This window comes from Phodopus roborovskii, unplaced genomic scaffold (assembly GCF_943737965.1).
Source record: "Phodopus roborovskii unplaced genomic scaffold, PHOROB, whole genome shotgun sequence".
Lineage (NCBI taxonomy): Eukaryota > Metazoa > Chordata > Mammalia > Rodentia > Cricetidae > Phodopus > Phodopus roborovskii.
This window is the reverse complement of record NW_026126638.1, coordinates 712531-727185: the sequence shown is the minus strand read 5'-3', so window position 1 is coordinate 727185 and position 14655 is coordinate 712531. Positions and strand designations below refer to the sequence as shown.

Below are 14655 nucleotides of genomic sequence, written 5' to 3'. Positions count from 1 at the left end.
AGGGTAGTGCTGGGAGCAGTTGAGGGTGACACCTTAGCTTATCCCACTGGAACTCAGAAGCCGTCTAGGAGACCAAGCCCAAATTAGTTCACAAAAATAATTACAACGGGAAAAATATGGAGAACAAAAAGGAAAGGGACAGCTCTGGGCGTGAGCAACACGATAGCTCCCTGGAGATATGGCCCTCCAGGGGGTGCATGGGTGGGGCCATCACCTGCTTGCGCAGGGCCCCTCTCCCAGCAACACAGAACCACACAGGAGAAAGGCAGGTCCTGTTCCTCTAACTGCCCTGGGCTAATTCTTCGAGGGCCAACTGAGAAGGCTCTGCAGAGAGGTGGGTTCTGGTGGGGGTGGGGAGTAGTGGGAATGGGGGCATAGCAAATGCAGGGCTCGAGCGAGCGGGTTCCAGCTTTCCTCACTGGGTGGGGGCTGGGGCCTTTTGGCCGGGACGGACACTTCAACATCAAGGTAAAACCTGGAGGCATGCTGCAGAGGCTAGGTGAGCCACAGGTCTGGCGGGGCTTCCGTCTTTCCCGGTTCCTAAGGGGTTGTTCAACTCTGGCTTAGCACTGGAGAGGGACCCAGACCAATGCCTGCCTCGCTGACCCCACACTGACCTCGGGAGCTCCTCTGACTCGGCCTGAGGGCAGGACTGGAGACCTCAGAGAAGAGGACTTTTAGCTTGGGGAGAGAGCCACTGGAAGGATCCAAAGATGGCCTCTCCCTTTATTCCTTTAGAAACAGGGAAAAGACTAGGCAGGAGAAGAAAGGCCGCCAGAAAGGGCGGGAGGCCTGGCGGGATGGCCAGGTCTCAAGAGGAGGTGCCCAGGGCTGGTGCTGGGAGGGAAGGAGTTAAGGCGGAGAGGGGCAGCCTATGGCTGGAGGACACACCTGTGCGCAGGGCAGTAGGCGGGCGGGGCCCAGGTGAGGCGCCAGTGCTGCCCGGCAGGTGGAGAAGGAAGAGGAAGAGAGGAGGCCCGGCTGGCTCTAGGCGGTTGAATCCGGGGCCTCGATACCTGTTCCTTTCTTCTGCACCACTCTGAGGGTCAGGGAGGTCTGGTGCCAGGTAAAGGCCACCGATCGGGGTCCTGGGGCTGCGCTGGGACCTGTAGAGCGCAGTGAACTGGTGTGTGCTGGGGGCAGGGACGGGCTGTGGAGGGGTAGGGGACTGGCTCTCAGGCAGACAGCAGAGGGGCGAGGAAGGGTTGCTACAGCTGATTTTGACCTCAGTGGGGGGCAACTCAGGGTACGCTAGGTGGTGATCGGCAAGGCTCACCCGGAAGTGTCCCAAAAGACGCGAGGGTGGGGGATGGGAGCCAGAGATCTGCAGCTTCTCCCAGGGTGCTTGGGTGTCGCCGGACTGCTCTTGGAGGTGGACTGGTTGGGTAGGGGCCCTCGTCTTACCCAGCAGTGTTTGGGTGCTGGTTGGGAGTCTCTAATACTGCCGGGTAATGATGGAGGCCCCTGTCCTTGTGTCAGCGTCGTCCATTGCTTCAGGCCCCTGGCCCCAATCCGGTAGCGAACTCCTTCCTCCCCCGCACACGCTTGAAAGCCCCTTCTCCTGCGTTAAGGGTTCTGCAGAAGTGGCTCTCGGGTTGGCCGCTCGCCCACTGGAGGGACACAATGGCCCCAGCCCCTCCTCCAACCCAGTGTGATTTGTCATCTGGTAGATCCAGAACCTACCTGAAGCCGACCTTGGCCTTGGGATTGTCTACCACTCGGGGCCGCTGTCAGCCATCCAGCAGCTCTTGGCCCTAGCACTTGCTAAGCTGTAGTCTGGTTTTATGTGGCCGGCTTTGGGTCCATCTTCCAGTGCAGTGTTGGATGGTTGACGTATGAAGCTCCTAACACTGTCTGGTAAAGATGGCCCCCGGGTCCGTTTCCATCAGCAGTGACCTTCTTGGAGCCTTGAAGACCACGGAGGCCACCAGACCAACAACCTCTGACCTTTAACCTTCTGGATGGGGTGTGTATGTGTGACTCACTTGGCAAGGGGGAACAATGGGAAAGACAAAATGGCTGCTGCCTGCGGATCGGCAAGATTTGGAAACTGTTTGGACTCTAGGTATTTCCATTGTCTTTTCGCCTGGGAACGTTAATGTCTATGGATATTGGCCTGTCTTAGGCTGCCTAGACCTCAGGAGAGATCCACCCACTTCCTTCCAGAACCCAGGGAGCTGAAGCTTTACCGCACCCTCTAGCCCATTCAAGGCTCACCTCTTCTATTTCACACACTTATCTACCCAGAAGGGAAAACGATGTCAAAGCTTCTAGTGAGCTACGGGTATGAGTAATGGCTTAATTTTCCAGTACTCAATGTACTGTCTTCAGAATGAGAATCATCTGTGGAAAAATAGGTTGTTTAGTTGGGCTCATGGGGTGGAAAACCCACCTCCCTAGGGATAACCCTACAAGCAAATAGCTCATCGTACCTGGTGACTATGGTGACTAAGGAACAGCACGGGTAGCCCACTGGGCCTTGGAACCCCGAAGCCCTCGGGAGAACACACACGATCTCCCCATAGCTACCCATAGCTACCCAGAGCTGGTTACCGGGGAAGCAGCTCCCGTCGGGGGTCATCAGATTTTTAGTTAGGCTCAGCAAAACCACAGCTGCTCCAGCTTTGAACAAGATATCATTAAATCAGCGGGTTCGTTTGTAGACATGGAGGGTGCAGCCCTTGGCTGAGGTCTGCTGCTCCCAGCTTAGGTCCTGTTTTGGAGCCAGTAGGCTCTGAGGACCTAACAAACAGCCGGAACTCTACAGCCCAGACTGTTTGTGCCCTCTGCTGGCAGAGACCCAGAGTGCACCCACCCTATCTGACCCACTCAGATACAAAACCTTGACTTCTGTTTAAGTAATAAAAATTTTATTGAGAATTTCTGGGATGGTGGTTATCTCCCCCATTCTGGGGGAGGGGCAACAATGTAGGAAATCACTGAGAAATCACACTGTCTCCCCCCACCCCATCTCCCAGGTCAATATAGGGAGGAGGAAAACCCTCTGAAAGGGTTGGTCTTCAGTCTTCCTTAATCCAAGAGGGCAAGTACAGAGGAACCAAATCCATCACATGATGCTTGGGTCAGGGTGGGGTGTGCTTGACCTCACTAGCTGGCTCCTCAAAACTGGATGAGAAATGCATCTACTCTCTCCGTTGGTGGAGTTCTTGATGGCCACAACTCATTTCTTGGCCTTAATGAGGCTGTCACTGTAGAACAAAGGGAAAACATTTCTGATGTGTGAATGCAGAACGTGCCAAACTATCCCCTCTTCCCAAATGAAGGTCTCAGTGTGGGGAGGGGAGGTAATAGAGGCAGGTCCAGGGAGCAGGTGGCCCCCCCAGGATCCCACAACATGGATGCAGCCACTTACCTTCCCCTACAGCAAGCAGCATGGCACGGCGTGAACAAGAAACAGAAAACAGACATAGGATTAGTCAGTTCAGTTCAGCCCCAGCTGCTCTAGCCCCTTGTGTCTCCCCTTCCTCCCATGACAACCGCTCTTTTGGCCGGATTTCTGCAGGATCCCAACATCCCAACTCACATTACCAGCGGAGCAGCATTCAGGTTCTTAGGCAAGAATGTGGAATACTGTCATCACTTTCCACTTAACTATTTATAAATAACGTGCCTTCTACACAAGACATCCTATTTTGTTTCACAAAGTCAGTTCTAGAGGATGTCACTTAACACAGGACTCCCAAGCAGCACCTACTTTTCTGACTGGTGTTCAGAGAAACTGTCAAGGGCCCCGTGACTTCTGAATGGACTCTAGAGCCCACGGGACCAGATGCAGGCGCTCTGCTCTGCACAGTGGCAGCTTACCGAGTAAAGCTTTCATCTTGTAGATTCAGGACAAGGTTGTCAGCTGTGAGATAGATGCGGTTCTGGGATGTGGCAATCTACAGAAGGAATGGATGCCTGTGTTAGCAGAGGCCTCCAGTCTGGTCCCTGTGACTCAGTGACCGGCCCAGCGGAGTACAGTAATGGAGGCTCCTGGTCTAGCACAAAGATCCAAGCATCGAGAACACCCTTGGTGTTACACTTCATAATAGCCAGAAACACAAAACCTCTAGGGAGTTACTCTGGGGGAGGAAAGGTGCCCAAGGAAACTGTTCAAGCTAAGACTCAAGTAAGGTTCTAATGCCATTGTGTGGCTGTGTAACTGAATGCTTTCCCTCTCAATGGGCAGCCCTGAGAGCGAGGCCTTTCTCTTACCGTCTTAGAGATGTTCTGGGCAGCCCGGATCTTTCGGAGCTTGATATAGCCGGGATTCTTGCTCAGTGCTTCTCCAAGGTAAGCAGATAGAGTTAAGGGTTCATCTAGGCCAGGGCTACATCTGCCAACAGTGCCCATCCCACCCCCGAAGAGTCCTCTGGGCTGTCAGATTCAAGGTTGCGCTCACATGGCTACTCACACTCTGGCCACTTGCTGTGGGCCCTCCCTGTAGGATGCTGCCAAAAACTGGTGGCAGCGGACATGAGGGCAAGGCCAGAAATGCTCTCGATCTGGCCTTACAGTGGGGGTCAGGCCTCAGTTACCCCCACCAAGATTTCAGATCTCACCAGTCACCCCGCCCCCCCCCCCAGAAGCCAAGGGTCAGTAGGCAGTCGCATTCGCCTTAGTTTCATCAGCCGGCCCATTGGGGAGGATGGGGAGTGGGCGTCCAAGGGACCAGGCCAAGTCCTCTGCACCGGAAGGATATCATCTTGGCAGCCTCAGCCTCCCCCTCAGCCTGCACGATCTTCTGTCGTTGTTCCTGCTTTGCTTTTTCCACCAAAAACTGGGCCCGCTGGGCTTCTTGCTGGGCTGTGGTGGGAAGTGAATGTTGTTATGGCGGTGGGTTGGTAAGAATCCAACCCCACGGGGCTCCTCCGCCCACCGATCTACTCCTGCGGGGACTTACCCACTTGCTTGGCTTCTACAGCTGCTGTGTACTCTCGGCTGAAGCTCAGCTCTGTGATAGCTACATCGTCCAGGATGAGGCTGAAGTCCTTGGCGCGCTCTGTCAGCTCTCTTCGGATCAATAGGGACACCTGGGAGCAAGGGTGGAGAGGGGAAGGGAGGGGCGGCTTGAGGGGATCAGAGAACTGAAAGGAAGGTAGTATCGCTGTAACCATCCGAATCCCGGAGCTCCTGAGTACGGGCAGCCAACCCACCACTTAAGTCCTCAAGCATTTGCTAGAAAAAACCCTGTTCGGTGTCTTCATGTGACAGACGAGGCAGCACCGGGAAGGTGGCATGACTGCCCTATGTCACACTGACCCCTAATCTTCCCTTTAGCCCACGTAAATGTCTATACATATCTGCCTAGCTTCCTGACAAGCAAGGAAAGGGCTCCTCTAGAGATGTGGGTAAGACTACATCGCCATTGTGTTCGTCTATGCTTCCTACTTAACCCTGACTGGTATCAGGTTCTACAGTTGTTTCTCCTCCTTTCCCAGAGTGACAATCAGCACAGCTTTCCCACGTCAAACTGGCCATGCAGCCAGGGATAACGCTAAACATCTGACACTCTTGCTGCTACTTCCTTAGTGCTAGGATAACAGGCATGTCCCACACCTGGTTTAAATGCTTGGGATTAAATCCAGGGCTTGTGCCTGTTAGGCAAGCACTTACTAACTGAACTATAGTGCCCTCCATCCTTCTATTATATAAAACGCCCCCCCCCCAGTACCCTGCACCAAGGCGAGATATGCCACTGCCATGCAGAGTGATAGGAATCAGACCTGAGCCCGCTGGGTAATCAGCTGCGAGGCATTGAACTTGGCCACCACGCTCTTGAGCACCTCGTTGACGATGGACGGCAGCACTCGCTCCTCATAGTCCAGCCCTAGGCGCTGGTACATGCTGGGGAGCTCTTGGGCATTGGGCCGAGACAGCACACGCAGGGAAATGTTCACCATCTGCAGGTCTGAGGGTGAGGCCAGTAGTGACCGGTTAAGGCCACGTTCCCCTTCTCCAAGCATTTTCTCCCATGCTTCCCACCATGCCGAGCCTAACACTCCTCTGACGATATGTCAACAAGGAAGAGGCAACAACTCAGGTGAAAAAGATCCTTGTTTGCTAGGAAGCCTTCTCCACAGGCCTTCTATTAGTACAGGTGACTTCTATTTTTCTTTTTCTTTTTTTGCTACTAGCCTTGGTGCAACCTCCAGTGTGGGCACCACCACAACTGTGGGTCTCCCGAGACCCTAAGGACTCGAGAACCAGAATTATCGGTTTTTACTTCCAAGGCTTAGCGAATGAATAAACAGCACAGAGAAAGAAAGCACACTACTGTGTGCTACTTGCCTCCGTGTGTACATGTGAATGAGGCAGAGGCAGGGCTTCTAAGTATGGTCTAGAAGGAAACAGCTAGTGAAGAGCTGGGCAGTCTCTCCAGAGCAAGGTATACTTCAGAAGTAATCAACAAGTCAACAGAAAAGGGCCTTGAAAAAGGCTTGGATCTAGGGAAGACCGTGAAGAAAGGCAACTCTTGATTCAGTTTATGCTAGGCAGACAGTAACGTTAAAACGTGCAAGCTCATCGAGTGCTGGAATGTACGTGTTAAGCCACGAGGCATGCTCTTTTGAAGATGTAGAAACCAAGGCCTCTGGTGGCCTCATCAGGCTCATTTTATGTTTACTTGTATCCCCACCTGCACGCAGCTCCCAAATGCCCACACTCACCTTTGGAACCTGTGGGGGAGGAGATTTTTCGGGGTCTGGCCCGAATGTCATAGATGATGGGGTACTGGAACCAGGGGATCCTGGAGAGGAGAGGTCAGGGACAGGGATTGGGAAGCTGTAGTTTTCACTGCTTTTGACCAGTTTCCCCTCACCACTCGTCTTTGGGCCTGCTCCTCCCCATGACCAGACAAGGAGATTTCTCTTTTCCCTTTGGAGAACAGCCCTTTATGCACTGCTGGAGTTTCGGAGCACCTATCGTCCTAGGAGCGGGGCTGAGGAAGGGAAAAAGCAGCACCGAATCCTGTTGTAAGTCTCGCTACAGCCGTCAAGGGTGAAGGGTCAGGGCCCGTGCGTTCTGCCCGCCATTACCTAAAGTGAAGGCCTTCGGCCAGGATTGTGTCCTGTTGCACGCCGCCGATCCGGTTAAAGAAGATGGCTCGGTGACCACCTTCCACTGTGGAGAGAGGGAGGGGTGGGAGTCAGGGCAAGCTGCTGCTGATCAGAGTACCGGTCGGGGATGAGGGAGAAGGCAGGCGCGCACTCTTGGGGAGCAGGCCAGTGGGGTGCGGACCCCAAGTCCAGCCAGCGGGAGGAGGTCGCTCACCGGTGAACACGGACTCGCGGACGCCATAGGCCACGGCCCCGGCCCCCAGCAGCAGCTTCAACGCCGTGCCCATGCCCCGAGGTCCGGCGGGCAGGCGTCCCGCTAAGTCCTTTAAGTTCTGGGCCATGTCTGATCCTCCGGAAAGTGGCGGCACCTGCGGTCAGGAGGTGGTGGCCGCCAGCTTCTAGCCCACTCCAGTTTACAGACCTCGCCCTGTACACGAGGATTGGGGGCCGCGGTGCTCGCGGCAGAAAGGGCACCGGAAGTGCGCTTCCTTCTGAACCCGCCCCCTTTGCCTAGGCGGACCCGAACGTCGCGCACAGTAAAAGCGCGTCCGGAAGTCCCGCCTCTTTTGGAGGCGTGTCCTCCTAGAGAGGCTTCGGTAGTTCAGGACGACGGCTGTCGCCATTTCCAAGCGCCCTCTTTCAAAATGGCAGCTGGAAGGAAGTTTGCCGTGAGGAGGAGCGCGAGGGTCTAACCTAAGGACGTCAGCGCAATTTCCGGTCTGCTAACAAGATGGCTGCGCCCAGTGGCGGTTTCCAACCTCGTGAACGGCGTTTTGCAGTGCAGGAGCAGGACTGGGATAATGCGCCGCCTAAGAGGCCCCGGCTTGGGGCAGGAAGTAAGAGCGCAGGCCGAAGGCTCATTGTGGTGCTGGAAGGGGCCAGCCTGGAGACAGTCAAGGTAGTTTGGAACAGAGTGTGGAAGTAGTAAATTGATTGGTTAGATTCTGTGGGGACCGGGGACACAGGATGGATGGAAAAAAACTGAGCAGTGACATTTGCTTTTGAAGGATGACCTGGTTTTTCAGGCTGTTGAGATCCTCGGTTGAAAATATTTTTATTTGCTCTTCTTGACTCTCCTTCCAGCCCTCGTTTATCAGGGAGGCTGTGATAGAAAATGTAAAGTGAGGGAGGGATTATCGTCCACATCCTATACTTCCCCAGCCTTTTATCTAAGGATTTGACATTTTATTTTGTTAAAAGGATTTCTACTATCAGCTTGTTCTGTATTTCGGCTTAATTGAAACATGTCTGGGTCACTTAACTTAATAAGCCTTCGTCTTTACTTTTTACAACCTATCATTCATTCCCCTGAGTAGTAAAATGAACAGTGCCTTGTCTTAACCCTTGTGAAATGTTTCCACACACACCCTTTAAAGATTTACTTTACTTGTACTTAACGTGTGCAGGTCTACATTTTGCTGCGAGCCATCTCATGTCAGCGCTGCGAACTCAATTTGGGTCCTCTGCAAGATAACTCGTTCTTAACAGCCCCCACCCCAATCTCTCCAGCCCCTTCATTCTGTCTTTCTTGTGTCTTACTTTTCAGAGCTAAACTTGTTCAGTGTGTAGGCCCAGAATTTATACACATACAAAAACACACACACCTCAGTTGGTTTTGAGTCAGGGTCTTGATGTGGAGTCTAGGTTGGCCTGGAACTCTATTCTTAGCCTCCTAAATATTAGGATTATTTATAGGTGAGTGTCACCATTGCAGATCTGACCTGTATTTTAATTTTGGTCCTTAACCTCTATTTAGTGATTATAAGAAAACAAGCTTGCCATCGCTTTGTAAAGTGTTGTGTACTAAATCACACAGGAACTCTATTGGCAGTCCTTTAAAAGTAGTGTTTCCTAATAACCCCAGGTGAGAATTTTTTCCATCTGTTTTTCATTTGCACTTTATTAAACTTGCAGTGAGAAAACCTGTTTTGTTTGTTTTTCAAGATTGGGTTTCTCTGTGTACAGAGACTTACTTGGAGCTAGCTTTGTAGACCAGGCTGACATTGAGATCACTGAGATCTGCTTGCTTCTGCCTCTCAAGAGCTGGGATTAAAGGTGTACACCGTCACACCTGGCTGAAAATCTAAACCTTTTTCATTAAACGACCAATTAGATTTTTAAATTTTCTTCAGAAATTGCTATTTCTAGCCTAATGACAGGCATTTCTGTGTTCCTGCCTAAGTAATTGCCTGTCATCATCATCATCATTTTTTAAAATTTAGTTTTTATGTGCATTGGTGTTTTGCCTGCATGTGAGGATGCCACATCCCCTGGAGCTGGAGTTACAGGCAGTTGTAAGCTGCCATGTGGGTACTGAGATTGAACCCAGGTCCTCTGGAAGAACAGCCAGTGCTCTTTAACTGCTGAGTCATCTCTCCCACCCTTATTAGTATTATAGACAGGGTCTCACTATGTGGCTCTGACTGGCCTGGAACTCACAGAGATTTCCCCTCTGCCTTCTGGTTGCTGGGATTAAAGTCGTACACCACTATAGCTGCCTGCTTATCAGTGTTAATTTTAGGCTAGCAATCCCATAATAATAGTAATTTGCTAATGTGGAAACCTTCAGTGTTAATATAGATACAGCAATTGCCTGGGTTCTAGTCCATCTGTATAACAGTTTTGTGATGTCAGTAGGCAATTGTAAAGGTTGGAAGAAGTAAAGGGGTTTGTTTAGGTTAGTGTCAGGTCATTGAAATAAATTACTTCAGGCTACTTATGAGAAGTCAAAATGCCTTTAATCCCGGCACTCAGGAGGCAGAGGCAGGCAGATCTCTGTGTGTTCGAGGCCAGCCTGGTCTAGAGTGAGTTCCAGGACAGGCTCCAAAGCAATACAGAGAAACCCTGTCTCCAAAAACAAAGAACAAACAAACAAACAAACAAATTGCCTGGAGCTAGGCTGGAGAGGTAGGTCAGTGGTTAGGAGCACTTGGTCTTACAGAGGACCTAAGTTTGGTTCCCAGCACCCACACTGTGGCTTCTAGTTGTCTTAACTCCAGGTCTAGAGGATCCAATGACCTCTTTTGGCCTCCACAGTCACTGCACCTATGTGATGTAAACATACATGCAGGCAAGCAGGTAAAACACCCATATACATAAAATGGACAAACATATAGCTGGGCATGGTGATACATGCCTGTAATCCCAGTACTTGGGAAGCAGAGGCAGATGGATCTCTGTGAGTTCCAGGACAGCTAGGTCTGCATAGTGATTTCTACTAAAGTATATTCTACAAGAATTTCAGGCCAGGTTATCATCAGTATTTCAAAGGTGATAGATAGCTGGTTGAGATTTTCTGCAAACTCATGTATCACTACTACTACTTCATTATTCTGAGACAGGGTCTGCTTGTCTAACTTAGACTGGTGTAGAACTTGCCATCCTTCTGCCTTTGCCTTAGCCTCCTGAGTGCTAGAATTGTAAGCCAGGGGCACCATGTCCATCTAATTATTGAGTATCAGTTGCTGTTCTATTTTACTTTGAGACAGGGTCTAACCCTATACCTCCTGCTGGCCTGGCACTTGATGACCTCTTGAATGCTGGGATTACAGATGTGAGCTCCCACATTCAGTTTGTGATGCTGCTTCCTCTTATTAGTGGTTAGACTGAGGAACTGCTCCATCATGGGTTGGGGAGATGGCTTAGCTAGTAGAATGCTTGCCAACCCCAGCACCTATGTAAAAAAGCCCAGTCCATGCCAGGCATGCTAGTGAATGCCTTTAGTCCCAGCACTTTCAGACAGACAGGGAAGCAGATCTCTGGAGCTTGAGGACAGCTTAGCCTACAAAGCAAGTTCCAGGCCAGCCAAGACTACATAGAGAGACCCTACCTCAAAAACTAAAAAAGATAAACCATAAATAAAGAAAAGAAAAAAAAAAAAAAAACAGCTTAATTTGTAATTCCAGCATTGGAGAGACAGGGCTCGATGGCCTGACAGCCTAGCTGAATTGGTGAGCTCAGGTTCAGTAAGGAACTCTGTCTCAGAAGAGCGACAGAGGGGAGATAACCAGACATTAACCTCTCCACTTCACGCGTGCACATATCCTACCTACACACACACACACACACACACACACACACACACACGTATGTGCAGGCCAAACACGTGTACATGTAAAATTAAGTGAATCTTAAAACAAAACCTTTAGTTTTATCATACTAATGGACTGAAATTGGATCATACAGAAGGTTCATTAAGGATGTCCTTAGTTTTTGATCACTTGTTCTATTCTGATTTGTTTTGTTTTTCCAGACAAAGTTTCTCTGTGGCTTTGGAGGCTGTTATAGACCAGGCTGGTCTCGAACTCACAGAGATCTGCCTGCCTGTGCCTCCCGAGTGCTAGGATTAAAGGCTGCAGCACCACCTCCTTGCTCTGACATTCTTTTTAAGGTTTTTATTTATGTGTATGCCTGCAGTTTATGTGTACTATATGTACTACTGGAGCAGGATTGTGAGCCATGTGGGGTGGGTACTGGGAACCAAACCAGGTACTCTGCAAGAGCAAGTACAGTAGGTGCTCTTAACCACTAAGCCCCTATTTTTTTTTTTTTTTTTTTTTTAAATATTCAGTGGCACTGCAGAAATGGATGGCTCAGCAGTTAAGAGAACCTGGAAATCCAGGTTCAGTTCCCGGTACCCATATGGTGGCTCACATATTAACTCTAGTTCCAGGCAATCCAGAGACCTTTTGGCTTTCACTGTATACACATGGTGCACAGACATAGTAAGCACACATGTAACTGTGTGTGTGGAGATGGAGTTATAGCCCGCTGACATGGGCTAGGAAATCAAATATGGGTCCTTTGTAAGAGTAATATCTCTTAACCACTGACTCATCTCATACTATTTGGTTAATCTCAAAACTTAAAATCCCCCAAATATTTTCAAATGTATTATTACTTTGTCTCTAGACATAATAAAAAGGTCTAGTGATACACAGCCTTTCACTGTTTTCAAAAAATTTCCCAGCATGTGTGTGTTCACTCACTGACAACCTGAGGGGGTAGGTTCTCCTACCATGTGGGTTATGGGAGTGATCTCAGGTTAGGCTTGACAGCAACCCATCTCAAAGGCCATGCTTATAGACTTCTTTTTGCATGGGATGTGTATGTGTACTTGGACATGTGTGGAGGTCAAAGAACAACTCCTTGTACCATGTGAGTCACAGGAATTGAACCCAGATCTTCTGGCTTGGTGGCAAGTACCCATGTCTGCTGTGTTCTCTCTCCAGCCATGTTTAGACTAGATCTTACTGACCGTCCTAATGTCCCTTGAGATTTGAAATTGCAAGTGACAGTTATTTCAGAATCTAGCCCTGAGTAGCCCTCACTTGCGTAAACTTGTCAGGAGACTTCTCAGGTGTCATGTTCTCCTGACACTGGAGTTTTTGGCTCTTTGCTTGAGAGGATTCTTGGGTTACAAGGCAATTTCATGTATAATCCCAGTCCTCCAGTACCTTCCCATTTCTTGTCCAACCTTTTTCTGTGTTCTTATTTTGTAGTGCTGGGGAGGAAATCAGGCCCCTGCTGAGCCCTGAGCTACAGTCCACCTGCCTTTTCTCAATGGTTTGTTTGAGGCAGGATCTTGCTGTATCCCAAGCTGGCATTTTCCTCAGCACATACATACTGCTCTTGGGATGAGTCTTGTCTGGTTCTAGGACTTCTGTGACCTTGCCTGATAGCCACAGGCATTTAAAACTCATGTGGTATGAAGTGTGCCCCTCCTTTTTGGCTATAAGGTAGTTGGTTCTGTGTCTGTCTCTAACAGATAAAGCTAAATGTGGCCATATGGTAATCCCCTGAGAAGCTTTCTGGCCCTTTCTTAGTGTTTCTGGCATAGGTCTAGAGTGGGCTTGAATTTGTCATGATGCTGATTGTTCAGGGACCACACTTTGAGAACTACAGGGCTTGATAATAGGATTTCCGTTGCTCTTGTCATGTTCTCTGTTCTTCAGGTAGGCAAAACTTATGAACTACTCAACTGTGACAAGCACAAGTCCATGTTGTTAAAGAATGGACGGGACCCAGGGGAAGTCAGACCAGACATCACCCACCAGGTAACTGTGGGGTAGAGCCTCTGAGCTGTCTACAGGAGGCAGCAAGTGCTTCTTTTTCAAGCTTCCCTGTGCTTGCTGTCTCCCTCAGAGCTTACTGATGCTGATGGACAGCCCCCTGAACCGAGCTGGCTTGCTACAGGTTTATATCCATACACAGAAGAATGTGCTGATTGAAGTGAACCCTCAGACTCGAATTCCTAGGACTTTTGACCGCTTTTGTGGCCTCATGGGTGAGAAGCCTTAGGACTTAAGTTCTGAATGGAGAGGAAATGGGTGTGTGTGTGTGTGGGGGTGTCACATACTCAGTCCTTCAGCTGTGGCAAGCTGCTGCCAGGATAGACCCCTGGGATTTTTCCACATCCATGGAAATTCAGCTCTGTTGTTATCTTAAGCTTCTGTGTGAGGAATAAAGCCATCTGAGCTTGCCTGACAAGCCTGACATTATTTGTACAGTGTAGATGTAAAGGACACACAGCCTAGTTTTTCCAGGGGGCTCTGGGCAGATGAATATGGTTTCTTCCCAGTCCTTAACTCTTGTTTTTCCCCTTCCTAGTTCAGCTTTTACACAAACTCAGTGTCCGAGCAGCTGATGGCCCTCAGAAGCTTCTGAAGGTGAGGTGGGGAAACCTATTGGTAGGCTCTGGGGCTGTTCTGGGGCTGACTTTGTTCTCTCTTTAGGTGATTAAGAATCCGGTGTCCGACCACTTCCCAGTTGGCTGTATGAAAATTGGCACTTCCTTTGCCATGGCAGATGTCAGTGACGTGCGAGACCTGGTGCCCAGCAGTGACCCAATTGTTTTCGTGGTTGGGGCCTTTGCCCACGGCAAGGTACAGTCTGGGCTCAGTTCTTAGGTTCTTCATGGAGCTGAAGCTCAGTGCAGGGTACCATGAGCAGTTAGCATGTTAAAAGTACAGGGTGTGAACAGAGCTGGGAAACAAGTGGCAGTTGAGTTCCTGTCCCAGCCTGTGCTCTTCAACGACTCTGGCATGTCTCTAGAGACAGAGCTAAAATCCCCGGTGTCTGCACAAGTTTGGTATTGAATGGCACTGCTGGGAGACGTTAGCTCACCTGCGAGCTTGCTGCAGGTAAGAGTTGCCTGATCAGCTCTCCTTCTCTTGTCAGGTCAGTGTGGAGTATACAGAGAAGATGGTGTCCATCAGCAACTATCCACTCTCTGCTGCCCTGACCTGTGCCAAACTTACCACAGCCTTTGAAGAAGTGTGGGGCATTGTGTGAGAGCGGCAGAGCCTAGCTCTCAGACAGGACTCTTGGCTTTTGCTCTATTGACTCCTACGATGTCTGCTGGAAGATAATCTTCTGTACCGAGATGGTAGAGTGGGAGCCAACACTATTTAATTTTCTGTTTTTCCTATAAAGACTGTGCTTTTCTTTTTTGCAAACCTGATTGTTTCGAGGCTTTTTAAACTTAGCAGTACATGGTAGTGTAAACTGTCCCCTTGGGTTCTGGTGTTCTGGACTTTGAAGATAGGCGTGAGTTGTGCCTTCAAGGAGAGACCTTGATGAGCTCAGCTTCGGC

The 14655-nt window shown here is 50.0% G+C and overlaps 2 protein-coding genes and 1 non-coding gene across 3 annotated transcripts; 1 reads left to right on the top strand and 2 right to left on the bottom strand.

The window, feature by feature from the left end:
• Positions 1-3787: 3787 nt before the first annotated feature.
• On the bottom strand, positions 3788-7561 carry Phb2 (prohibitin 2). Its single transcript, XM_051173281.1, has 8 exons — positions 7276-7561; positions 7041-7125; positions 6672-6751; positions 5730-5914; positions 4907-5036; positions 4706-4809; positions 4219-4296; positions 3788-3902 (listed from the first exon to the last, which is right to left on the bottom strand). Exons 1-8 carry the CDS (start codon positions 7400-7402, stop codon positions 3822-3824), a joined length of 870 nt encoding a protein of 289 aa, XP_051029238.1. The 5' UTR covers positions 7403-7561; the 3' UTR covers positions 3788-3821.
• On the bottom strand, positions 4382-4638 carry LOC127213067 (small nucleolar RNA U89). The gene has a single exon (XR_007833615.1). It is a non-coding gene; the product is annotated as a small nucleolar RNA U89 (small nucleolar RNA).
• Positions 7562-7770: 209 nt separating the features above from the next.
• On the top strand, positions 7771-14556 carry Emg1 (EMG1 N1-specific pseudouridine methyltransferase). Its single transcript, XM_051173282.1, has 6 exons — positions 7771-7959; positions 13016-13117; positions 13206-13347; positions 13671-13729; positions 13796-13945; positions 14241-14556. The coding sequence occupies exons 1-6, from the start codon at positions 7792-7794 to the stop codon at positions 14352-14354; spliced, it is 735 nt and encodes a 244-aa protein (XP_051029239.1). The 5' UTR covers positions 7771-7791; the 3' UTR covers positions 14355-14556.
• Positions 14557-14655: the final 99 nt, after the last annotated feature.

Excerpts from the sequence above, each read along its gene's own strand:
- Emg1 (XM_051173282.1), top strand. The coding sequence starts at position 7,792 with ATGGCTGCGCCCAGTGGCGGTTTCCAACCTCGTGAACGGCGTTTTGCA. Across the intron at positions 13,348-13,670 it reads CCGCTTTTGTGGCCTCATGG|TTCAGCTTTTACACAAACTC; the intron begins GTGAGAAGCCTT and ends TCCCCTTCCTAG. Across the intron at positions 13,730-13,795 it reads GCCCTCAGAAGCTTCTGAAG|GTGATTAAGAATCCGGTGTC; the intron begins GTGAGGTGGGGA and ends TTCTCTCTTTAG.
- Phb2 (XM_051173281.1), bottom strand. The coding sequence starts at position 7,402 with ATGGCCCAGAACTTAAAGGACTTAGCGGGACGCCTGCCCGCCGGACCT. Across the intron at positions 6,752-7,040 it reads GCCGAAGGCCTTCACTTTAG|GATCCCCTGGTTCCAGTACC; the intron begins GTAATGGCGGGC and ends TCTCCTCTCCAG. Across the intron at positions 4,810-4,906 it reads TGTAGAAGCCAAGCAAGTGG|CCCAGCAAGAAGCCCAGCGG; the intron begins GTAAGTCCCCGC and ends TTCCCACCACAG.